The sequence below is a fragment of the Dromiciops gliroides genome, chromosome 3 (assembly GCF_019393635.1).
Source record: "Dromiciops gliroides isolate mDroGli1 chromosome 3, mDroGli1.pri, whole genome shotgun sequence".
Lineage (NCBI taxonomy): Eukaryota > Metazoa > Chordata > Mammalia > Microbiotheria > Microbiotheriidae > Dromiciops > Dromiciops gliroides.
Window position 1 is genome coordinate 588666163 of NC_057863.1, and position 26751 is coordinate 588692913.

Consider the following 26751-nt stretch of genomic DNA (forward strand, 5'->3'; position numbering starts at 1 on the left):
AGCTACTAAAATATATTATATATTGATTATATAGTACTTTTAAAGTTTGTAAAGCATTTTACAAATATGATCGCACTTCACAACAACCCTGGGAAGTAGGTGCTATTATCATCCCCATAAGATAAAGAAACTGAGGCATTGGTAAATTGACTTGGCCAGGGTCACAAAGCTAGTCTGAGGTTGCATTTGAACTCTTCTTACTCCCAGACACCCTAGCTGCCTCTTCAAGGAGTATATTTTCTACCACCATGGCTATCTAGCCTTAGCCAAATGGAAAAACATCTTTGTGAATGGGGGGAGGGGTCCCCTAGGTTCAGTGGTCTCACAAAGAAAATATAAGAATTATGGGCAATAGCAGTCACCTGCCCCTACTGCTCTCCTTCCCCTAACCTTTGCCCAATATGAATTGTGGTGCATGGTGAACTCTCTCTTCCTATTACCCCCACCATAGCGCACACATCACCTTTATGAGTAAAAAAAAAATTAGCACTCACCCCAATATACATATATTTATTTACATTTTGTGTATATAAAACTGTACTAATGTATCATATACACAAAAACAAAGTATGAGAAAAATGAAATATTTTAAAATATTTTATTTAACAATGGTACAAAAACTTTTCTGCTCACAAAATATATGCATATGTATTTAATAAAGACAATGTAAATAAATTTGCTGTTATTTTTGAAACTCGGTTTAATATTTGGGGTTATGGCAACTCAAAGGTCTGGTGGGGGCAAATTCAGTATGGGGAGTTAATTGAATGGCTTGCTGTAATATTGGGGTTCAGAAAATAATAGGGGACCTCAAGGTCCAGAGTTTCCCCTTCTCCAAACTGCCTCTTTTCCAGTTGTCTCCCAGACTAATAAGATTAACAGCCTTTTTCACAAATAAATCAGGTTTTATTAATGGTAACAAAATTTACAACACAAGTGAAGTTAATAAAGCCAGGGACCATGAGAAAGGGGATAGAGATAGTTAGAATCTAAACCACTAGGGTAAAAAGGCCCCGTTACCTCGATTAAGCTCTGCTTCCTCAGGTACCCTTCCTAGAAGCAACACAAACTCACCACCCCCTGGTATCTGTAGTTCTCAGGAGAAATATATATATATAGCCAGGCCCATCTAGGTTTCTTGGTGGTGGCTAGCCTTTGTCCAAGTTTTCCGTTGCATTTGGGGGAGTCTTGGGAGCAAGTAGGGGCAAAACTCAGAGTTCTGAATAGAATTACTTGAGCCCTACTTACACTGGGGCCATCTCACCTCCTGCTATGTGTGCCCTCCCAGGCTCTTGCTCCTCCATGGTGAGCTTCCTGGTTTCTCTTGCAGGAGAGCAGCAAGAGAAAAAAAAGAGCAGGGAGTTCACACACATGTATGGAGCCTAGGGACAGGAGTTATGTGAGGTGTATAACCCTGCTGCTGTAGTGGAGAGACAGGCAAGGAAGGCCATAGATCAGATGAAGAATAATTACCTGCCTACCTGAGAAACATGCAGTTCCTCTCAATTCTTTTTTCTTTGCATACTCCACAATCGATCATCTTGAACACCCCACTTTGGAGACCACTGCTCTGGACACTCCTGTCCTGGTTGCATCAAGCTGTAGAACACTGCAGAACCTCCAAAAATCAACCCACAAGCCATTTCTCAAGTGCTTACTGTGTGCTTGGCACTTGTGCTAGTTTACAAAGACAGATTAAACAAACCCTACTCTCCATACTTTGATTTGTTCACATTCACATAGGAAAAACTAAGGAGAATGCCTCTTTTCCATCAACTCAGAAATGGAATTTTAATGACATCGTTTCTTCACACAAAAATCCATCTTTTTTTTTTAGAACCAATATTCATCCGGTCATTCCTCTGTAACTGGGAATCATTATGGAACACCAGAGTATCAGAGGAAACAGCCAAAGGTCGATGGCAAGGTACATTGCTGGCAATAATCTGCAGATATTCCTAAAGACATATTAGGAACATTGGCAAAACTGTCATCAAAAAACCCCAGTGTTTGCAGGTTGGCAAATCCACTAAAGATATTCAAGATGCACACTAAAAAGTGGGCTTAAATAAAGTATAATAGACAGCCCATAAGATGCGTTAATCAAAGGACCCTAAGGAAGGTCCCCAGCACACCAAATGGAGTCTTTCCGGTGGACAAGACATGGTCACAATCTACCACAGGAGAGAAGACCTATCCCATCTGATGAGATCACAGATTCCGAAAAGTAGCTAAGAGAAGATAAGATCCCAGTGTTCAAAGAATGACCCATTTCAGATCTGGGTCCCATCAGATGTTCCCCAGAAATCAAGAGCAGTCTGGAGGATTCCTCAGAGGAACAGACTCCAGCCGCCCTCAATGTCCCACCAGCACCTCAAATTCAATGGCCCAAACCTAACAGTATTTAATACATCAAGCCTGCTGTTTCACCACAAAAGATCCAAGTTCCTACATTCCAAATGTTCTTTCCTATGCAGTTATTAGATCCTAATTGTCCCCACAACGCTCACCTGCTTCCATCTTCTTCACATGCCTCCTGAACTACGTACCCTAGGCACGGGCCTACTCACATCGGTCCCATGCTCAGTACAGTACTATCTAGTAAAATTCTCTCATCTGATTAGTCCTCTACAATCTTTTACCACACTGCCTGCCTCTATAATTACATTCCAACCAAATGGACTCTACCTACCTTTACTCATACCACTTCCTAAGCCCAGTGCTCCCACTCTCTTCTCCACTCTTGAAATCCTACCCTGTCTTTAATGTCGTTAAAATTCCATCTTCCATCCATGAAACCTTCACTCATTTTCCTAGTTTAAAGAACATTTAAGCTTTTTCCCCTTTTACTAGGGTATGAAATCTACCTCATCAATAATATGCTAGCATGCAGGTGGGTGAACTATTCTTGTTTATTAGATCATAGCTTTAGTGGTAAAGCTGACCCCCCATTAAGGGTGTGTGTGGCCAGAGCTCAACCCTAAGGAGATGCCCTACCAGTTCGGAGGAGAGGGATGAATGCATATTGGATTTGGAGTCAGAAGACAGGCATATGGTGATTACTACTTAGGTGACCTAGGAGAAATCACATCAAGTGCTGATATAGTACTTAGTTTGCAAATGTTATCTCTTAAACCCAAGGTAGATGATTTGATTATGCACATTTTACAGGCTAAGATCTGACTCCCAAGTCAGGCACTCAATGCACTGTGCCACCTAAATTTGTCCTCCTATATGGCCATTCCTTATTCTGTAAAATGAAGGGAATTTGATCAACTCCACTGCCCATTCATTCCAGCTCTATATACCAGGCAACCTACCTTCCAGGAAACGGTTTGGATCAAAATTCACAGGAAGAGAAAGCAACAAGTCATTGAAGGAAATTGTCCAGCCTGTCTACTGCAGCTGGCCACTCAGTCCCTTAAGGTGTATCGCACCTTGAGAAATGGGACCTAAATGAACTATGCCCTGTCAACAAGGTGCTTTTGGGGTATAGGAACATTCCAACAAGACAGGGCTTTACAGCTCTTGGACTCCAGCACAAACAGGTGAATGACTTAACTGTCAAAGGACGCCCTTGTTATTCCTTTTGTTACAATAATCTGCACCTCCTTGGGCCTTCTACTGTCCACATACTAATGAAATAAGAACACATGCCTGAAAACAGATGCATTCTAATGGTCAACTAAAAATTTTTTGGATTAACTTTCTGGTTTAAAAAAAAAAAACCTTAAGGGGAAGCTAGGGGGCAAAGTGGATAAAGCACCAGCCCTGGATTCAGGAGGTCCTGAGTTCAAATTCAGCCTGACACTTGACACTGTGTGACCCTGGGCAAGTCACTTAACCCTCATTTCTCACCCCCCCCCAAAAAAAACCAAAACCCTTTAGATTAAAAGTTCCATGAAAATTGTTTTTGTTGCTGTTATCTTGAGCCAATCATTTTTAACTAACTCAAAAAGAATGGTGGGAATGATAATGTAAATGAAAACATCACTAAAAAGAATTCAAACCACAAGCAACTGAAAAAATAAGGACTCAACTTAGAAAAGCAAGTTTTCCAACTCAAGACAGATATTGTCAGTTTTTGTTTTCAAATTTGAAAGGTGAATCAGGAATTTCTCCGCAAGTGACAAACAAGAAGAAAAATGGATTTGATGCCATCACCTAACATTCAATAAAATTTAAAATAGGTAGAAATTCCAATTAAACACATAAGGAAAAAATTCCTGACCAGTGGTAGTTCTTGTGACTGGGCTATCATGCAGAAATGATAAGGTTCTTTGTAGGGGCAATTCCTGGGTTGAGAGCTGGATGACCTCTAAATTTCCTTCCCTACTCCCCCACTTTGAATGTAACCACAAAATAAAAACATTCACTGAGGAAAATTAAGCCAAAGCCCCCCTATATTCAGACGGTCCTTTTTGTATCATATCACATGAACCAAAATTCATTAACCCAATACCCTCACACAAATATTCCTTTTACACAATCCCATTAAAAAACCTATTACAAGGGAAAGCCCTGTGGATACAAAAAGGCTGTATTTGGAAATGAAGGATAGACCACAAAAAATTTACACTTCTTGAAATTTGTAGTAATGGATAATCCTGACAGCCATTTGACCCTTAAGAGTTAAGACTAATGTGAAAATGTTAATGTGATTGTACATATATAACCTATTTCAGATTACTTGCCATCTTGGGGAGAAAAACTTGGAGCTCAAAATCATATAAAAATGAACATTGAAAACTATCTTTATCTATAACTTGGGAAAAAAATTTTAAGAGATTATTTTCTAAGATCCTAGAATTAAAGCAATCAAATTGGCCCCTCACCCTCATCCAAATCAAAATTACAGTACCTAATGTTGGAAGGAATCCATTTGCATAACCCATTAACTTTACAATTAAAGGCCACATGTCCAGAGTTAAAGTAGTCCAAAAGTTTAAACAAGTAAAAGCAATAAAAATTTAATGTTTAGCATCTGATGCAAAACTTCCCATTTGCTTAAAAATATTTTTAAAAACCAAATTTGAGTAAACCAGTTAAAATTCCCGTTGGAAAAAATTAAAATTTAAATGCTATCATAGAGACAAAGCAAATCAAATGTTGGGGGAAGCTATGTGCAAGAAACAGCAGGATGCACGTTATGTTAACACGGCCTACCATTTAGTCTGTAATTTATCTGGGCTGATAGGTAAACCAAGTAAAGCATACTTTGGTATAAAAAACTATATACAAAGGATCAGAACACTCCCAATTGGGGTGATTAGCACAGCTTTGATTTCATGCTTTCTGGATTTGACACTTGAAAAGGGACATTAGGTATGCATTAGTCAACTATCTACTTTGGTGGGCAAGCGGTAGTAATTTCCCCAATAATCAGTGAAATAGCAATGGAGAGTTTAGATTTAGATAGTGGATCAGCGGATCAGTGGCATAAGTTAACAATTTAGTTGTTGTAATAATTCAATGGTAGGGGGAGTGGGGGGATGCACACATTGTGATTTAGGGTGACTAGAAAACAAGTACATTTTGGGTAAATAGACCAGTTTGCCTAGAGAACATAGGCTCTAAATAGATAGTTTGGAGTGATGTATATTGTAACAGAACTAAGTGATTTCTGAAACTGCTTTTATAAAATTTTATAGTCATGATACTCTGCTTAAATACTGATTTAAAATCTTCTGCATCTATGGGATTCACTTAAAAAGAATTCAGTCCTTCAATAACTCAACTCTTACAACCCAAATACAACGTATGATATGAATGTAGCAAAACTTATGGCCAAACTCCTGACAGAAAAATGAAGGCATGCTCCATATTTTTAATTGGGTTGTTACTAGTAAGTAGTTCCCAATGGAGCTCCCAAATTTTAAAATTACATTCCTGAGGGCAAGCTAGGTGGCGCAGTGGATAAAGCACCTGGATTCAGGAGGACCTGGGTTCAAATCCGAAATCAAACACTTGACTAATAGTTGTGTGACCCTGGGCAAGTCAAACCCTCATTGCCCCACCCCCCAAAACAAAAACAAACATTCCTATACCTTCACCAGTTTCGATGTACAATATGGAAACACCAACTGCCAAGTTGGTTTTAGAAATACCGTAAACAATCAAAGGGGTGAATGGATTTTTTAAATGTTGGTATACAGAGCACATGAGAAGCCTCATGGCTACTAGGAATTGATGCTGCTTTTGTGCCACCTAGCAGCGAGCTCTGGAACTGCCAGGGGCAATATTGGACTAAGTGCTCTCTGCCAACCATGTTTACTAAAGCATGTTCTCTACTAAAAGCAGAACTACTAAGGTATGGATTCAAACTTTTTTATTATTAAGAATAAATTTCTTCAATAATCCTGGCTCCTCTTCATTGGTTTGTGGATTTCCAAAACACTGCTCCCTTCCTTGCTCCTGTAAATTCAAAAAAGGTACCATTATCCCAAAAGGCTTTAAAAACTATTAATATACTAATGTGTCAAAGGATTAACTAAACTCAGCTTTAAAACAAGCCTAACACCAAATATTAAGCTCTCATGCACGGGAAAGCTTTATTACCAAACAATTAAGACAAATGGCCAATAATATTTTCTATGATACTAAGATTGACAGCACAAAATTACCCAAGTAAGAAAGCATCTTCTAATAGACTGACCAAGTCCAGGATCACTGTGTTGAATATCTGGACTACTGAGGCTTCTTCTCTCCATCCTGAATCAGTCTGTTCACCTTCATCCTGTTCAAAATCCTTGAATGGCTTTTTAAACTACTTGCCTTAGTATCTGTCTTCCTTTAACTGATTGGAAGTTACCCTCAGCACCATAAACCCTAGTTTGAGACTTAACTGTGCCTGTAAAAAGTCCATCCCAAACCTGCTGAGAACTTTCTCCCCTTGAATTCTTGAACACATTAAACAGCATTATCATGCAGTTGTCCATTTCCCTACAATTTAAATTCATTATGAAGAACAAGGACAAAGAACCTTTCACAGTACCTGGTATCATGGGTATGCTGGGGGGAGGGAGGGGGGAGAGGAGAGAACAGGACCCCTGACTTTGACACTAAAATTTTAGTGTCTTACAGCATCCTCTTGGTGTATTTTTTAAGGACAAGAATAAGCAACTTGAAATAAGCTTTTTAAAAACCACAATTATGTTGACAGAAATAACAAGGAGAAATGGAGATTAATTTGAAGTTTCATCTCAAATTACAGCAAAGACAAGCAATTACCTAACTACATACAACAAAATTTTTTTTAAAAAAGGTAATACAGTTCCACTGAACCAGACCCCCCCCCAAGAGCTTACAACCTAATAAAAAAAAAAAGCAAAATTTGTGATGAATCCTCAGAAATGGGTATTCGACAAAAATGCTTTTTCAGAAAAGTAGGTCACACCACTTCTACTTACCTATTTAATAGGTTGGGTGGGTGACCATGGTTCACTCTGGATGTGCTCATGTTGTACTGGAAGACTAAAATTTAAAAAGGCAGTGTTAGACACTAAAGCACAAAACAAGTCATTATAAAAACATTACTTTCTAGATTGAGTAGCAAAGAAGGACCTTAAAGGGAAAAATCCTTGTATCCCTAAAAATTGGGATAAGCTTCGAATGAACAGAACGATATTCTATCCATTAGATATTAGTTCTCCTACCAAACAATGAAAACAAAGTTCTCAGAACTTAAAAGCTGAACACTATACTCTGGAAATCAGTAATCATATATAATCAAAAAAATTTGAAGACAACTCCACAGTTCAAAAAGGGGGTATATTAACTTACCTCAATGGATGAGCACCATTTTCAGCCTACACCAATCATTCTTACCTAAAGAATAATAAACAAAGTTATTATAAAAGCCAAAGATCCAAAAATGCTAGTAATTTCATAATTTAAAAGGTAAAAATTCCAGAGATAAAGATTGGTAAATTGGGGGCAAATTATGGCATATGAAAATAGGAGAAAGAAGCTCATGGGGCAGATAGTCTAGTTTACATAATTCTTGTAAAGAGATGTCAAAGAGTAGGCAACTGAATTAAGAGTGAAGAACACTTCCTTTTAAAGACAAAATCCTAAAACTGCTACTTTCACCAGTCTGAGCACAGTAAAGTTTGATTGCAGCCCAAAATATACTATCCCTTATGTGAAGGTATGTGACAACTTTTAGCCTAACCATTATCAAGCCCTGCTCTTTACTTAAGAAAGCACCCTTCCTGCATTATCTTCCATCAATCAGGCAGACTGACCATTCTCAGCAAAACCCATTCAAGAATGCCCTCCCGTAGGTCTGTGATACTTCAGTTGTTGCCCCTTCATTCTGGACAGCTCCCTTCTCCCCCTCCGAAAGTTCTCCCTGGGCTTTTATATTGAGGGCAGACTAACAGTGCCACACCAAGGGAACCTGAGTAATACATGGCCTTCCTCATCAGAGGGAGAGGACATCACATTCACAATGCAGGCCCACAGTGCACAAGAACAAGATCAGCCTTAATTCAAGTTCCAATTCCAAGCTTTTCTTCCTCCCTAAATTCCCTGTTGCACATGTACCATCCATAAGGGATACTATATCTTTTTGCATCCAAGCCCTCTCCAGATTGTCCTATTCTGTCCAGCCCCTTTCACCTGGAGGGGGGGGGAACCACCCGACTTTGTCAGCACTGGTGTTTTAAAGCAACATTTTATATATGATGGGTTTTACAAATGACTGTGGGGTTTCCACAGTTAAGTCTTTTAATTGCCAATCATTATCTAGCAGCAATGACAGATGAATAGGAGTAGTGAGTCCTCCAGATTCTTTCCCTAGTAGGCAGCCATTTGAGAACTGCACTAGCTGACAGAGCACTGACATATCAGCTAAAGGCAAAACACCAAATAAGGTCAGAACAAACAGCATGGCTCTCCAAAAACATGTCACATAACATTTTAGGGAAAGGCAACAAAACACAGGTCTTGCAAATCATGTCACTGCAGCTAACAATGATTAACAATAGGAGACATGCAACCCCCCCATTAAAGCTAGAGTCCAAAACGAGTCACACGCATCTGTTTAAGTATTGGGGAAACTGCAACCATCATCCATACTTTGTATGTAGCTTTACAGTATTCTCAGTAAAAGCACCCGTTGTATTTCATCTTTCAAACAGCACCATTATCTTGTTTCCAAGGGCCTAACAAGTACTGAAATACATTCTGGCATCACACCTCTGAGTTTCAGATTGTTTAAAATTTAAAAGCACCAGTTCAGTTTTGAAATAGTAATGTAAAACCATGAAATACAATGCAAACACCTTGGTATTTCCATTATTACTGAAACCCACTTATTCCCAAGTTTTTTGGCTGGTGTCTAGAAGCTTATTTTTTGGGGGGAGAGGAGTGAAATCTAGTGCACTAAGATTCACATTTGGAGACCCACTTACACAGGTTGCTTGTTCTATAAGAGTAAAAACCCAATCATCAGCTTCAAGGATGAAGAACAAAGCAAAGTGATAAACCCCTTCATGATGTTCCTAAAGTCCAAACTTATGTCAAGTATGTGCACTTAGAGCATACTGACTAATGAAAAATAAATCCCACTAAACTTAAAAATTCAAACACTTTTGATACGGTAGCAAATATGGCCACCGATTTAACATTTTCTTATGCACAGAAAGCCCCACAGTGTTAGAAGCCAGATTTAGTGACACTGATGTCACTTGCTGAGCAAGAGAAATACAAAAGCTACATCATGTTACTACTACAGTGAGCTAAACTATTCATTGAGACATCAAAAGTACAGAAGCTACTTGCTTGAAAGGATTAGAAAAGCAAAAGTACAAATCTGTCTCCAGTTTGGAAACTTTGCTAATGAGCAAGCTATTTTCCTGGGAAATACAATTGAAGAAAAATTCTCAAGTCAAGAAGTCTACACCAGCATTTGTGCAAAGTTGGCCTAACTTTGCAGTTACAGAACAGAAATCATTACACCTGAAACCTGTTTCTTATGCATTAGCCAAGAACCAGTTCAGGGACTTAAGTTATAACTTCAAATTCTAAAACAACAGTGGATACAAGCTGAAGTCCGTCCTTCCTAACAGTAAGGTACTTTGGAAGACTTGCATTTTCTGGCAATTGAGTTTAGAACCATCACATTCCTACAGCTAATCAGAGCCAAGTTCTGAAGATGATATTCACTCTACATCACGACGAGCTTTTTTGAACTGGGAAGCCATGATTCCCAGATTTCATTCAACTGTTGGCAATTACTGGGAAGCCATGATTCCCAGATTTCATTCAACTGTTGGCAAATAAACATGCCATACCAATGTCCTCCCACCCAACACCTCAGGGTTTAAAAGTATAGATAGGTTTGGACAAGCCACAAAACTAGAGAACTGTTCATACTGGAAGATTCCCACTTGAACCCATTATTAACAAAGCAGAGTTCCCAAGGAGCCCTTTAAAAAAAATGCACAATACAGTAAACTGTATTTTGTATCTTAATTCACTTATCCTACAGAAATGATTACACCAAGATGGTATAATGAAGTCTACCCATGCTGACCTGGTCAGGTCAGTTTGCTGCTATAGAAGGCTTACAACGTGCTACAAAGTCTATTTCAAAATTCTAAAAGCACTCAACTGTACCTAAGTATGTTTTTTTGGTTATGTATCCCCCTCTTCCCCAGAGCTGCAGTGTTCAATTTTATCTTCAGAGTTATACAAGGAAACCAAAGAAAGCCACACAACTTAGTCAGATACCAAGGCATCAGGTTTGCGGTTTTTTTATCTCAGGATTGCAATACAGCACTGAATTCTGCTTACATTACAGCTCTAACCCGGAACCCACGCAGTTTTGATGCAAACTAACTTCAACATACAAGTGTTGGGTGCTGCACTGTAATTTCATTATCAGAAGTGTGATGTCAGAATGCCCACAGAATAAAAGTACATAGCAAGTCACCAAGTTAGATTATATTGCTTGTTACCTACCTGTATGCAGTCGGCAATGAGAATCTTGGAGCAAGCAGGAATACTACATCCGGGTCCTAATGTCCATTGCCATTTGCGGTACTACGTTCCTCACAGTTACGCACTGCAGAAATGCTGGCTAAATGCAGTTATGTAGCAGGCCACTACTTGCACAATTGCAGTCCAAGAATACCAGAAAAACTTTCTGCCACAATAAAGTGGCTGCCAAGGAGAAGCCAAGAATCTAGATTTTAATCTACCAGAAAATGCCACGTAAAAGTCTCACAGATGTAATGTTACAATTTCTCAAATTGTAATCTGTTTATGTTAAATGGTATAATGCATCTATGCAGCTGTGGGATTATGTTCCTACAAGTTTAAAAAGGATGCTTAATGTACTAAGCAAAGAGGATTACAATTTCACGGGACTGTGTGTACAAACATCTTAAGCTTATTTACTACCTAACAGCTAAATCTACCCAGAATTGGGGGGAATAGGGGAAGGGGGGTCTAAGGGGGAATTTCCTACAGAATGCTGTAAGATTAGGAGGATTGAAGCGTACTTAAAAATATGCTGCATAGAAAACACCAGTGATCCTCTTAAAGCCCAATCCAAATCAAAATTATAAGTAAGGGAGAAAAGTGAGAAGGGAATGAGAAAGTTGGGGGGGAGAGGGTGTGTGAAAAAGGTGTGTTGTTTTTTTTTAAGAGAAAAATGGCTAACAATGACTATTAATAGATTAGAAACTGCCAAAACCCAATAATTATGGACTAGGCTAATCACCAACCCTTCTCCAAACCCATGTGGATCAAGCTTTTAGAAAACTTCCTTTTAAAATGATTTAAATTCAAATTAAGACTACCTTACACCTGTTTAGCACAAGGATTTCAAAATAACTTTTTGAAAGTCAATTTGAGCAGTTTACAACACTTGGTACACTGCTAACATGACAAGTCAAATGTCAGTTGAAGTGACAGCTTTGCTAAACTATGTTTAGCAATTTTGCTGCCCAAGATAAGGGTATCAAAAGCCACAACTTTCAGGTTATCCATTAGCATCCTTTACCACTCTTCAAAGGTACAGTACTACTTAAAAGCTTATTTTAGGGTCTGTGCCAGCATCTCTTTTATAAAGAAAGGCATGTAATCTGAAAAATAAACTGAAACATTAATTTTACAGGCAGACTTCCCAATTACCCCGCCATCCCCCACCCCCAACACAGTCAAGTTCACCCTCTACAGGTGTCCCATGAACACCCTTTGAATAATTTTATTATTAGTTGGGTCCTTACTACAATTCAACCAAGTTATAATGGGACTGCTTTCAAGCCAAAAGACATATGTCTAGAGAGAAGATCTCACGTGTCACTAACAGGGTAAAAACTTACTAAACTTAGATATAATGGCAGAAAAAGTCAACTGCCCTCTTCCTTATAACTTGGTGGAGAATAGGAACAATGAGCATAAGATTAGCCAATATCAAAGAGTCTACCTCAATTAAGCACATTGCATGTACCCAGTAACAACCAGTATTTTGGTGACAAGACTTGCTTTGCTAGTCTTTATGTTTGGGGACTTACTAACTCACCATTGCCCAAGTGCTAAATTCTTTTAACAAAAGGTCTGCCTTTATACACAGGCAAACAACAGAACTAAGCTTTAGCCTTTTGACAAAGGTTTGGCTTAGAATTTCACATTTGCCAATTAGTACCATGGGGGGAAAGGGGAAAGAAGGAGGCTGGAGAACAATACCATAGTAGCAGCTACATATGTACAAGTTTTGAAATATGTTAACTAAGAACAAAGCCAAATCAGTCAAAGCAGGATGGTCACACCTCTGCTAATGTATTTTAACACTGGGAAATCAGGCTCCCAGCACTCACAGGCAACCAACTACATTCATATTACATCATGAGATACTCTAGGGTGAAGGATTCAATGAAGTTGACAATTAACTGGCAACACCATTGAAACACTCCAAATGCTTTAAAAGGGAGTAACATTTGTACTGTGTAGCATGAGCCATGCCCTCCAGATTTAGTGCTACTTTATACTGATACACCAAATAGCAACTATAGGGATATCTAAAAGATCTACAATTGAATACACTAAATTTACAGCCCTAAATATAATCACCACTAAGCTCTCAGAAAGGAGAACTGCTAGGTTCTTAAAACTAGATTTAGTAGTCCTATGCTGTATTTTGCCCAACAGAAGTAGCACAAGGAGCTGTAAGTTACAGAGTACAAATTTGTATGGTTCTCCCTGCTTTCAACTACCTTGCAGGTTTTTCTGGTAGGTTAACTATTTCAGGCAGAACACACATTCCCTGTTTACAGAGCCACTTAAAAGTAATGCATGAAGTCTTCACATTTAACAATCTTTAATTTGGAAGAGAAGTCAATACAAGCCATTCTTTAGGGTTTGGTCTTGGGGTAAAAGGAGGGGTGAAATGACCTATTTTTCCCCAACTTTAAAAACTACCAAGCACAGGGTAAAAGTCATAGATAGGGCTATTAAAAAAAAAACTCAGCCAGCCCGCCCTCCTCCCCCCACCAACAGTTCTAAAACCCATTCCATAATCTTGATACATAGTCCTGCAGAAGATTTACAATTCTGCTTCAACTTACATCACCATCTCCAAAACTCAAAATAGCTTATCCTCATTGCTGTAGAAAGTGTAATGCACAGCAAGCAATTGCTATTCTTTCAGTAGCCGTTACTTCTTTAAAACTAGAACCATTTGTGGAAAGAAAACTTGCCTCTACATACATCTTCCCACAAATGAAAAGCACCTTTCAAAGGCCAAGAGTCTGAAACTTGCAAGGTGTATTCCCTGACCTAATATGATGGAAGCATGAATGGCAAAATTAAAGATCAAATTTATAGCTAGTTTTTTCTATTTATTTGAAGCACAGTAAAAAAAATTGGTACACTTTGGGAATTCAGTGGCACAAGGTACACTGCCATAACTTTAGGGACGTTATACATCAAAAAAAAGCTAGATTTTTTTTCCTCCCTTTTTGAAACACTGCATTACATAATTTTACTCGCCCAAACAGACCATTTACAAATATTAGGTCAATAAATTTCTAACATCCATAAAAATGTAGCTTTCTTACTAAAATGCAAGAATTAAAAAGATTGGTGTCTAAACAAGAAAAGACAAAAAACAAACTGGAATGAAAGCCTAGATATCACATCTAAAATCGGGGCTTTTTGTTTGGGCCTTCATATTCTTCTCTCCCTCTACCATATCCTGCTGGAGTTCCAGGTCCCATTCCTCTAGGGCCCTGCCCACCCACAGGCCCAGCTCCTCCCTGCCCAAAGCGCTCAGTACGCTATTGGAACAGTATTAACAGTTCATTATATGTAGTTGATGTCCATGTGTGTTAAGTAAATATTTTTAGAAGGTTCCGTAGTCAACGTTCGTCGATACAATCACCATTGAGTCGATCCACAGGTACCGGGAACATAGAAAGGAAAAAAGGGTAATTTGAAAATTAGTTTATGGTAATACATGCCTTGAGGTATGTTCCCACTTGATCCATTCTCATACACCTGTGTTTCAAAGAACAGATCTTCCCTGTAGTGCTAAAAAATTTAAGCATTAGTGCAGATGTGAATACCCATTCCAAAATGAGTTCTAGAAATTTTCACACCTAATTAACCCAGAGAAAGGCTTGCATACTCAAGGTCTGAGCAGAGAAATTTAGTTGACTCCAGTCAGTTTCCAAGAAAGCCTAACCAGAAAGATTGATTCAATTCGCTCAGTACGAGTTGACATGAAAGGCCTACTCACCAGTTAGTGGCATGTGCTGAATTAGAGACCTTGTGCTTTTCGAGATGGGCTTAAGACAGATCTGCTGACTAAGCTGCAGATGTCTTAAAAGGTTGAAAGTTTTAATACAGTGCTACTGGACTACAAAAAGAAAAAGCATAGGAGACTAATGGATTTAATGATTTAACCTAACCAGCACAGTAAGTAACTTAATAAAAACGTGTTGCCATATTCTCACTTCAGTCATAGCTACATAGCCAGATACAATTTCACAGTACTATCTGACTGGTTTTCAAGTTAACTAAAGACACAGGAGTGATGTGCATCCATTAAACAACCCAACATTTCCCCAGGTCTTGTGCAAGAGTCCACTTTGAGACTTGTGATTTCAAGGCTTTATTGGCATCTCCCACACAGCTCTACCAACAAGCCCAAATGTCTGCAAATAAAGCAGTGATTTCAAGACTGCATCCAGTGTCAGGTATTTTTGTACTAAGTAAAAAGGGTAGTCACTGAACAAAGCAGCAGCCCCTTCTATGGTTATAGGAGCACGGATCCTAACTTGTTTAGAGTTGTATTTCAAATAAAGTTAGAAGTCAACTACTATCCCACCGACTACTAAAAAATAGAGTAGAATCAGTATTTAATGGTTCTACAACTGATACCAACAACTGAGAAAAGAATCTTTCAAAATGCTAGAGAGATATTGAGAAGACTGGCTTCAGTTTTTCCAAGTAGTGGACTGTCAAAATCAGCAAGGTTTTCTGGCTTTTTGTGATTAATTTTAATTACTCCTAAGAACCCAGGAGCTACCAGTAAGTGACATGTGTTACCATGAACTATATGGAACACAGAACCTTGTCCACAGGGACTGCATTATCAAATTTTTACTACAAATTTGACAGGCACCTTCTTATCAGCACTTTAGTGAACAGTATGATGGTGCACTGAATTTACTAAATCACTCAAAATGTTAAACTATATCATGAAATATTTCCCTTTTTATTCTCCAAAGGCCATTTTCATTTTAATGTAAAGAGATGATTGTGGTAAGCCACAGCAGCTCACCATAGCCCAGAGGTCCTATGAAAAGTGATCTTGAATTATTTTTTTAAATCACCCTCTAAACCCTTCTAATGCCACAGTGCACTTATAAAGGATGGTGAAAGCCTAATGCAACCACTCAAACCAGTTCAAATTATTATTCCCAAGCATTCTTGTAAGCTATCGGTAGTAAAACTATATTAAGATAGCATCAAGAGTGCTCAGATCAAGAGCACACAATTAAGTATGCTAAATAATCTATAGTCTTTAAATGTACCCTTGAACAAAATGGAGATGTAAGTTGAATTAAGAGGCTGTAACCACAGACAGACCCAACAAGAGGGAAACGACGAGTCAGAACACAATCAGAATTCCCTTGTTATATGATAGAAGACACAGCAAATAGAGGCCAGAGTCCTATCACTACTAAAACATGCCTAAAGCTTCAAACTATGATTCTAATACATATGGCAAATACCAGTTTAAAAAAAAATGATACTTTGCCATGTGATTACTCACTCCCACTTAGATATAGAGTAATCTGGTATGTCCACTAACACTAGGAATTTGGGGTTGCCATGCACTAAATCAAAAGTGCATCAGCAACAGAATGCAGAACTTCAAACCTATTTAAATGCCAAAGAAAACTGCAGATATTCCAGAAAGCATATTTCCAATTCCCTTATTGGCAACCTTGTCTTCAGCTAAGTTACCGCACAGCTGAAAAAGCTTTCCATGTATATATGTATCGCCACACTAATCTTCCATCACTATTTACAAAGACTAAGGGAACTAAGAAAGTTCAAAGTCATCTGCTTAAAAAAAAAATTTTTAATTAAAAAAAAAAAAGGTGAAAATGAGAAATTCCCTCCTTAAGTCCCAACAAGATACATTACCATGTCACTTCCCATCATGGAACCACTCAGGGCTGTTGGTGGAACTCCAGGGCTGGCCTCATAACCTATGCCACCACCACCTAAAGGTGGAAATTTCTGGCTTCCTGAGCCATAGGGATCTAAGAAATAAAGACATTGGTTATACTTTTGAGCCCAATTACTCAGTCAACTAATGTTGTTAAATACACTATTTTCAATGTTTTTACCTCCCATGTTCATTGTTCCTGCACCCATTCTTATCTCTCTCTCACGCTGTAAAAAAAAAAAAAATGTAATGCTTAGTTACAAACATGCAAAAAGCTGTAAACATTTGGAAAATAAAAAACAAGACAAAATTTTTCAAATTGCAGTTACTAAAGAAATGAAAAAGCAGAAAAATGCCAAATGTTAAAAAGTATTAAAGAAAATGCCAAATATTAACTTTTATTTCAAGGTCCCTTACCTTTTGGCAACCCATAGGGCTAAAAAAATACAAGGTAAGCCCACTCTGCCTACTGAAACTTAAGCCAAAACTCCTGATAAGAGTTAGGCAAGAGCCTACAAATATGAAATAAAACCTGTAAAAATCTTATTCCATACTTCTATTACACTCTGGTTCACAGGTGTGCCAATTTTTAACAATCTCCAAAACACTCACTGGATCCATGTATCCCATCCGACTATAACTTTCTTCTCTTTGGCGTCTCATTTGCTCTTCCATCTCACGTTGGCGAATCATCATTTCTTCTTCTCTTCTACGCCGTTCTTCCTCTTGCCTAGAAAAATGCAATTGTTTTAAACCTCAAAGGCATTTACTAGATGAACATCCTAGAGGTCGTCAATATATAAAAGTCAACATGATGGGGGGGGGGGGACGACAAAGAAGGGAGAATTCAGGGAACTGAGCTGAGTGATGCCTGCTGACATTCAACTAGTGGTATAAAACACCATTCAAGCCATTCAAAATCTCTCTATGCCTCAGTTCGGTTGTAAAATGAGAGAAATTCTTTCCACCATCTCCTTGGTAAGTAATGCATCAAATTGTTTTAAAAGTACAGATTCCCTTAAAAATATAGACAAATCGGGGGAGCTAGGTGGAGCAGTGAATAAAGCACCAGCCCTGGATTCAGGAGTTCCTGAGTTCAAATCTGGCCTCAGACACTTGACACTTACTAGCTGTATGACCCTGGGCAAGTCACAACCCCCACTGCCCCGCAAAATAAATTAATTAATTAAAAAAAAAAATATATATATATATATATATATAGACAAATCCTACCTTAACTGTATTTCTTTGCGTTTCTGCATTTCTTGATTGTGAAGTTCCTCCATCCGTCTCAGCTCTTCTTGACGCCTCATTAGATCTGGGTATTTTAAAAATTAAATTTTCCCATTAATGTAGTCAAACACCAAATCAAGTAGAACCACCTCAAATTTGACCCCAGATGAGAACTTACCCTGGCGTAAAAGATTTGCCTGATGCTCATGATACGCATCTTCCATTTCACTTTCCAGTTTGTCTTTTGCATCTTTCATGTTTTTCTCAACCTGCTCCCTTTGCTGCTTTTCCATTTCATCTAAAGACTTCCATCTCTGGGAATATTCAAACTCAAAGGTGCCATGCTGAGCAAAACGAGGAGGATTCTCTCTCTCCCTGAAAAATTGCATTAAGTTTGTCAAGTCATCTGGTTGGTGCAATGTTATGATTTGGAGAATCTTATCAGAGCTTGTATCAGTAATCATTCAATACAGAGTAAGGCTGAGATTTAACAACCAGGCCAACAAAGTATCAGCACTTTCTCATTCACCTTCTGCAATCTCACATGAATATGGTATAGATCTTTAAGAAATTTGCACTATGTGCTCTAAGAAAACAGGCGATAACAGATCTGCAACACAGCAGATCAATCATACACAAAAAGATCTACTGATGAAAGGAGTAGCAATCACCTATAGAAGAGGATATAAACCAAAATTAGAGGTGCTTGGAATAAATCAGATTATAGATGTGTGCTTAGGGCAATATCAACAGAGGAAATAAAGGTTTTCATCAGACATTAGTAGGTAGTAGCAAAGACATCTCACAGAGGTCAGGGGCAGAGCTAAAACTAAATAGCTCAACTGGAGTAAGGGAGATGTTCAAAAAAGGAAATGGGAATAACAAAGAGACTTTGTGTATAAACTGAACTACTCTGGACAAGATGGGAAAAAGCAGTTCTACCAGAGAACAATTAGTGAGGAAAAAGTGGTATCCAATAAACATTCAACCCCTCTTTTTTGCCCTAAATTTTTTAAAGCCTATTCTTAAAGGTTGTTAGAAGTAAAAAACCTGCTCTTCTACTTTTGAACTAGTTATTTTTGTCTCTCTGGATGAGACCCACCTGCCTTTCTCTACAGCTTCTTTATATTCTTTGTTCCCTGGGCCTAAACAGAATGAAGTCATGGACACAAGACTTTTGGTTACACACACCCAATTTTTTTTTTAGTGAGGCAATTGGGGTTAAGTGACTTGCCCAGGGTCACACAGCTACTAAGTGTTAAGTGTCTGAGGCCCTATTTGAACTCAGGTACTCCTGAATCCAGGGCTGGTGCATCTACTGCACCACCTAGCTGCGACCCCCAATTCTTTTTCAACCCATCTCCATACTAGAATTCATGGTCACCCTCCTCTGGATGCACTCCAGTTCTCAATGCCCTTCCAAACTAACAATAGTATATATTCAGATATGATCTGACTAGAAGTTTTATAAACTCTAACTTCTCTTATTAGGAACACTATCCTCCTATTAATGCAATCTAAGACTATATCAGTTTTGGGGTTTTTTTTGTTGTTTTTTTGCTATCACATTAACTCACATTTTTACTCAATTTTCAATCCAGAGTCTAAGTTTTTCATGTGACTTGCTATCACATTTTACCCTTACTGTTAGCCTGAGAACAGTCTACAAACTGTAGTCAGAGGGCGTGGCTTGGTGAAGATGGAGATGTGTGGACTAGTTAAGAATAACTGCCAAGACTCCCAAGAATAATTGATTATCAGGGTTACAACTGGCCCTATGCAAACTTAATTTTATCTATCCTGTTTAATTTTTATCCATAATTTGGATAAAGGTACAAATGACAAGCCCTTCAAATTTGCACTAGACAAACTGAGAGGGACAGCCAATGAAATAAACGGAAGAGGATATCCAAAGATAACATGAAAGAATGGTTTACTAGGTTGAACTTAATAAAGACACATGTAAAGTTTAAAAGAATTCCATGGGGCAGCTAGGTGGTACAGTGGATAGAGCACCGGCACTAGACTCAGGAGGAACTGAATCTGGCCTCAGACACTTGACACTTACTAGCTGTGTGACCCTGGGCAAGTCACTTAACCCAAGTGCCTAATCAATCAATCAATCAATCAATCAATAGAATTCCACAAGTACACAATGGGAAGAAGCAGATTGTCTGAAAACATCAGGGAGTTTAAATCAAGACTGCAGAATTAATGAAACCAGCAGTGTAATGTAGAAGCCAAAAAATCGAATGTGGCCTTGGGCTGCATAGATTACATGAATAAGAAGATACAAATCTTTCTGTACTCTGGTTTTGTCAAATCTAATCTAGAGAAGTGCAATCAGGACACCTTGAAACCAGATCGACAGAAGCTAATGTAAAAGTTTAGCCTGGAGAAGAGAACAATCAGGGGAGACAGAAGTGATTTCAATTATGTGAAGGGCTGCCAAATATCAAAGAATGATTTGTTCTGTTTGGCCCTAGGGGGCGGAAAAAGGAATAGGGAAAAATAACAATTGACATGTAAGAGAAACTTCAACATTTGGAACTGTAGACAAGTATAGCAAAAAGCCATCTCAATGAGATTCAATTACCTCTAAGTTACCTCTCCCTACCACTTGTCAAGGGTGTTATAATAGATGCCCATTCACATATAGGTTAGATTAGATGGCTTGTCCTATGTTCCTGGGAGCAATCTGTAATACCTTAGAGTGTGAATTCTTTAAGAGCAACAGTGTTTTTTGCCTTTGTATCCCCAATGCTCTGTACAATGCCTGTTTTACTTAATGCTTGTTGGTTTGAATCTACAATTTGAACCTCAACATTGACTAGATGGCTACTGAGGTCCCTTTTTTTAGTGAGGCAATTGGGGTTAAGTGACTTGCCCAGGGTCACACAGCTAGTAAGTGTCAAGTGTCTGAGGCCAGATTTGAACTCAGGTCCTCCTGACTCCAGGGGCTGGTGCTCTATCCACTGTGCCACCTAGCTGCCCCTTGAGGTCCCTTTTCAACCCTCAAATCCTTATTCTGTGGATTCCTTTTATGTATGAGGAAGGAGGGGGGTGGTGTTAGGTGACTTCCAACTCTCATTTCTACACGATTTGTTTTGTTTTTTAAAATGCAAGAATAAAACTTATTTCACCTGCAACTCATTATCCTAGTCTGATGCAATCATCTGGATGAGATCTCCAGAACATTAGTCCAATTATTAAAGTGGGTCTGGATTAAACTGACTATAATTAAAAACATCTTTTTAAAATCACCTAGAATCTTGCCTGCAAGTCTAAGTTTGACTTCATTTCCCACCCACCCCACCGTTAAAAAAAAGGAAAATAAGATATTCCTTCACTAAAATACTTCAGTACTGGGAGCCGCTAGGTGGCCCAGTGGATAAAGCACAAGCCCTGGATTCAGGAGTACCTGAGTTCAAATCTGGCCTCAGACACTTGACACTAGCTGTGTGACCCTGGGCAAGTCACTTAACCCCCATTGCCCCGAAAAAAATTAAAATAAAATACTTCAGTACTTCTGAGATGTACAAAAGATCTTAAGCTTTTAGAAAGCTATTTAGGGACTCTGGAACACAGGCAGTTGGGGGGAAAGGGACAAGCAACTGTGTACTAATGACTTAGCCAAAACCCACGAAACTAAACTGTTGTCTAAGGCAGAGATGTATTTTGAAGGAAAAGCACAGTCCTTTTGAACTATTCAAGTATAAAATAGTTCTTACTTTTGATACATTGGATTCTTCTGTGCAAGCTTTTCAGGAAGACCATCTTCATCATCTAGTTGCTCAAGTGGTTCCACAATGACTGGACGAGGAGTTCTAATGGGGGGAAAAATAAATGCTGACCATTTGTTCAGATTTACAGGTCCACTTCAGATAAACTCTACAACATTAGTAGTACCAAACTCAAATATAAACAGGGACCACTACCACTGTACCCTAAGAATCCCTTTGCAAGCCACATGTTGACTTAGAAAACTACATATTAACATTTACCTGTGTTTTAGTTGTAGCTATTTTGTAAAAAATGTCCCAAGTACATTTTAATCTGGGTCAGGTTACACTTGTGGAGGAAGTGGAAGCTTCCACAGGAAGCTTGTGGACATATTTGAAATCTGTGCTATACATACCACATTCCCTCTACTAAATTTAAGATAACTTAAAAATTTGAGATAACTTACGTTGTCAACAAAAACACTCCTTCACTGCATCGTTCAAATGCTTTTCTTGCAGCTGGCTTAGAAGCAAATTCAACAATGCCTTTTCCTGTAGATCTTCCTCTATCATCAACAATTACAACAGCCCTTTCAATAGGTCCAAATTGGCTGAATGCTTCTTCCAATAATTCATTGGAAACATAGGGTGAGAGATTTCGTACAGAGAGGGCAGCAGCATGTGTGGCAAAACGTACACGAAGTTGTCGTCCTCTCATGGGTGTATCATCAAGTTCCGCTTTTGCAATTTCCGCCAGGGCTCTAGATTCCTGGAAGTTATCAAATATTCAAATCTGAATTAACAACTCTAGAATGATGTTGAATTGGGGATAAATTAATTTCCCAAGGATAAAGGTAAAGAAGGAACATGCTGATTTAAGAGTCAAATGATCCTAACTGGAACCTTGAGATCAAGGACTGCTATATTTTGTATTTCACCTCTTCAGAGTTGTATACTTTTCTTGTATACAAGTCTTAGGTTCAAAAGTCCTCAAAAATTTGGCCTCTGACATTAGCTGGGATTAGCTGGAAACTTAACATTTCAGTTTATGAAATTGACCTAACTATAGTATCTACCTCAGGAAGTTGTTGTGAAACTCAATAGAATGGATATAAATTGGTTTGCAAGTAGCACAAAGATTAAACCAATGGTTCATTTTTTAAGATTCACTCAAATATCCAAGTGTATAAAGTAGTGTGTATGATGCTGAAAAATAAAGTTTATATAAACATAGTGATGTCTGTGCTGGAACTTACTAAATCTACTGGATTAAGAAACAGTGATATATAGTAGCACCTTCACAGTTCGAAAAATGCTTTAAATACTTTCTCATTTGATTTGCTCAACTTCTTGTGTTCTTTTCTATAGAAAATGACAATCACAAAATAATTTACTCATGGTCACACAGGTAATTGAACCCAGATCCCTTTACAAACCTTAAAGTGACATGTAAATACTAAGTTATTATTACACTGCACTGCCATTCAGATCATTACATAAATACATTGGTGAAAACAGGCTGTGTAGGCAGAGGGGAAAGGAGGGTGTCTGGTAGAACTTTCCCCAAAACTCCATGCCATACTATGCATAAATATGAAACTATTAAATTCAGTTTCATAATTAAGGAAAATGAACTTCAGGAGGATTACAACTTACTTGCTCATAAACATAGAGCTAAAGTGGCAAAGCCTGGAGACCAACACCTGATTAACAGTTCCTTCTACCACAGCACACTGCCTCTAGTGGACCAGACTGAAATAGTCATGTTATTAGAACACCTTGAGGATGCTCACCAGCTATACTAATTGCCTGGATACCAATAATATGTATATTTTATATAATATGTATGTATGATAACATTTTTATTTTAAAGAAATGTTAGAAACATCAGCATGAATTTCTGCTAGCTTAACAGCTAACATTTTATCAAAGATGCATGAGCTGCAGACTTAAATCTCTATAAAGTTTGCATATAAAATATGTTAAGATGCAAAACAACTCCTGTCAAGGGACCATTCAAGTCACAATAAGGGTATGACTAAATATAACCTAGCTACACCCTAAACCAGAAAGGGTTCACATCTTTTAAGTGAATGAACACATGGTAATTAAACTTCTGGAGACTAAGTCATAAAGCCAAAGTGAAAAACAAGCAAAATAGAATGTGTTTTGTACCGTACTTCATAACTTCTAGTGACCAAAAAGCAGAAATACACTCACCAGTTTGATGAATCCAAATCCTTTGCCCTTGTTGATAAAGACTTCACCAGGTTCTCCGTATTTAGCAAATAATCTTTTAAAGTCTTCATCTGTAATATCAGCTGGCAGATTCCCAACAAATAACCTACAACGTTGTGTATAAGTTTTCTCTCCAGGCCTCCTCAATAGAGACAAATTTGCTTTAAAGCCCTACAGAAAAAAATGAGGGATGGGGAGTTCGTCAAGAACTAAGAATGCTTTATACTTTTTCCAGACTTGCCAACGAGGAAGGAAAACTTACTATGAACTGTCACTTCTGCCCTGGCAGAGAAAATGCCATTTCCCCAGCGAGGTGTCGCCTCGGGAGAAGGCGCCTCTTATTTTAGCCTCCGGGCTGGCTTTCCCTCCTTTCATCCCATTCCCGCTGGGGGGGGGGGGGGGGGGGGGAGAGACGGACAGCCAGAAGGATAGAAGCAGTTACTAAACTATTCTGGGCAAAAACAAAAACAAGCATCCGATGGAAATGAAACCTAACGGGGAGGTAAACTGAGGCACGGCGGCGGGGGTGGGACGCCCAAAGTGCCCCGGCGAGGACCACGGCCCCACCTCCCCGGCTGCAGCCGAGGCCGTGCTCCCCCCTAGCTCCTCCTCCCCCAGCCAGCGCCATCTTACATCCTATCCCGGCCTCCCCCGTTTCTCTGCAGCCACGCAGGAGCCCCATTAGGCTCCATTACACCCTAAGGTGGAGAAAATGGCGCCGACGCGTCACCGAACCACCGGGCGGTCTTCGTGCCCCCCGCCCCCGCCCGCTCGCGCCACGCGAGGCCCGGCGCGAGGCGGCCGGCGGGCCCTGCCCGCGCATGCGCCGAGACACCTCGCTGCCGACAAAATGGAGTCCGAGGCCCTGAGAGGGGGGAGGGGGGAAGAAGAGGGAGCAGGCTAGGGGCCCGCCGCCATCTTACCGCGGCACTCACTCACCTCCGAATCCGAAATCTTCTCTTCGCTGCGGCCCGCAGGTCCGCCGGGCGAGGGCCCCTGGTGATGGGGGGGTGGCGGCGGCTGCTGCTGGTGGTACGGCGGGTGGTGCTGCCGGCCCCCTCTGGGCTCCCCGCCGCCCCGGTGAGGCGGCTTCTGGTGTCCTCCAGGAGGAGTCAGGCCCGGCCCGCCTGGCTTGGGTCCGCCTGACTTGGGTCCTCCGGGCATCTTGCCTTTGGGGCCGCCGGTACTCGGCCCGGGCTTAGGCCCCGCGGCGCCCGGGGGCGGAGGGGGCGGGCCCCCGCTGGAGGCGGAGGACACGGAGGCCGGGGTGGAAGAGGTCTGCTGAGGCCCTCCAGGAGGGGCCGACGGTCCGGATGAGGCCTGGGAGGCCGCTGCGCCTGGACCTGGAGGCCCCCCCGAGCCCGGGGCCGGCGCGGACGGCGCCGAGACGGAGGCCGGCGCGGCGGTGCTCACCGTGGGTCCCGGGCTGCTGCCGGGGGGGGAGGCCTGGCTTCGGCGGGTCTGGCGACGACGCCTGTTGCTGCTGCGCCGCGGCGGCTGCGGCTGCGGCCGCCGCTGCAGCCGCGGCCGCCTGTTGCGCTTGTTGCTGCGCCAGTACCTGCGCCGGAGGCGGCGGGATGGATGGCTTAGGCCCGGTCTGGACGGGGCCCGGCCCCAGCGGCCCTCGATTCTGGCTCAGGCCCATGCCCGGTGGCGGCGAACGGAAGTCATGGCTTAGGCCGCCGCCTCGCCCGCCGCCGCCACCGCGCCGGTGGAAGCCGCCGCCGCCGCCCCCGCGACTCCGGAACCGGTCCCGGGACATGTCCGTGATCAGCGGGCGGGCGAGGCAAAAGCGGAGAAGTCGCTCAGGGAACGTGGAGGCCACCTTGCTGATCACAAAATGGCGGGGGACACAAGCGCCGTGCCGCCTTTGTCCTCCTCTTATATAGGCCGTCTGCTCTGAGCCCGCCCCTTGCGCTCCCAGACGGACAGCTAATGCAACCAATAGTTAGGCAGACGCACAATGACGCAATCCAGTCCTCCCTTACTGGTTCGCTACTAAGGGGTGGGACCCGTGCCAGGACCGCTTGTCTGAACCAGCCAATGAACAGCAGAGCAAGGGATTTCTGACTGCCGTGATTTGCTGGCGGAATTTGAATGAGCACTCGCGGACGACTTTTGTGTGTGTAGGTTGGGATGGTTGGAACGTCTAGTCTAGGAACGAGGCTGTATGCGTGTCAGTGCAATGGGAGCCGGGGTTCAGAGCAGGAGAAATCGTGGGGCTCAGAGTTTGTGACTTAAGTTGACGCAGGTCGTTAAATGGAAGGGGCCTGGTCTCCCGGCCTCCAATGCAGTGCTTTCCCAGCAGCCCACTCAAAAAGCTGTGAACCCCAGGAGACAAATTCCCAGGGCTTTCTCCGTGCCTTTGAACGCAAAAGAGTGAACTAATAACAGCATTTGTTAAGCACATACTTAGGGCCCTTCTAAGCGCTGAGCTTGGACAAATTTTAAAAAGAAATACAGCCCCTGTCTCCAAAGAGCTTACCTCTGACGAACTATCAGAGACAAAGAGCAAAAACTGAGTCTGAACGCCCTTGCCCCCCATCCCCTTCCTGGTCCAAAGGCAAAAATGCCAACCAACAAACCAAGAAGGACCTGTCCAGCGGCCCAGGGCAAGTGGGTGGGACATTAGAGGCAAAGCTCTCCACATTCCCAAACTTTAATAATAGGCTGTCATTTCTACCTCCCCCGATTCGTGTGCTTCTTGCGGGGAGGCGAGGGGAGAGGGCAGAACTAAGAGAAGCGAGTGGAAGTCTTCAGAGGCTTCCTTAAGGCCTTAACTTGGCATTCAAGGCCCTCCAAAATCTGCAGCCAGTTTACTACTCCTCTTTGTGTATTCTGCGTTCAAGCCAAATTCAACTGTCA

At 40.8% G+C, this 26751-nt stretch overlaps 1 protein-coding gene across 1 annotated transcript; it reads right to left on the minus strand.

Moving 5' to 3' along the window:
• Positions 1–6311: 6311 nt before the first annotated feature.
• SFPQ (splicing factor proline and glutamine rich) lies at positions 6312–25756 on the minus strand. The gene is given in 14 exon segments (XM_043993261.1): positions 6312–6414; positions 7410–7473; positions 7783–7827; positions 10969–14288; positions 16669–16787; positions 16875–16920; positions 17306–17423; positions 17927–18011; positions 18105–18301; positions 21658–21753; positions 22116–22417; positions 23869–24057; positions 24826–25413; positions 25415–25756. Coding segments are annotated over 11 exon segments (2112 nt in total). The 5' UTR covers positions 25649–25756; the 3' UTR covers positions 6312–6414; positions 7410–7473; positions 7783–7827; positions 10969–14150.
• Positions 25757–26751: the final 995 nt, after the last annotated feature.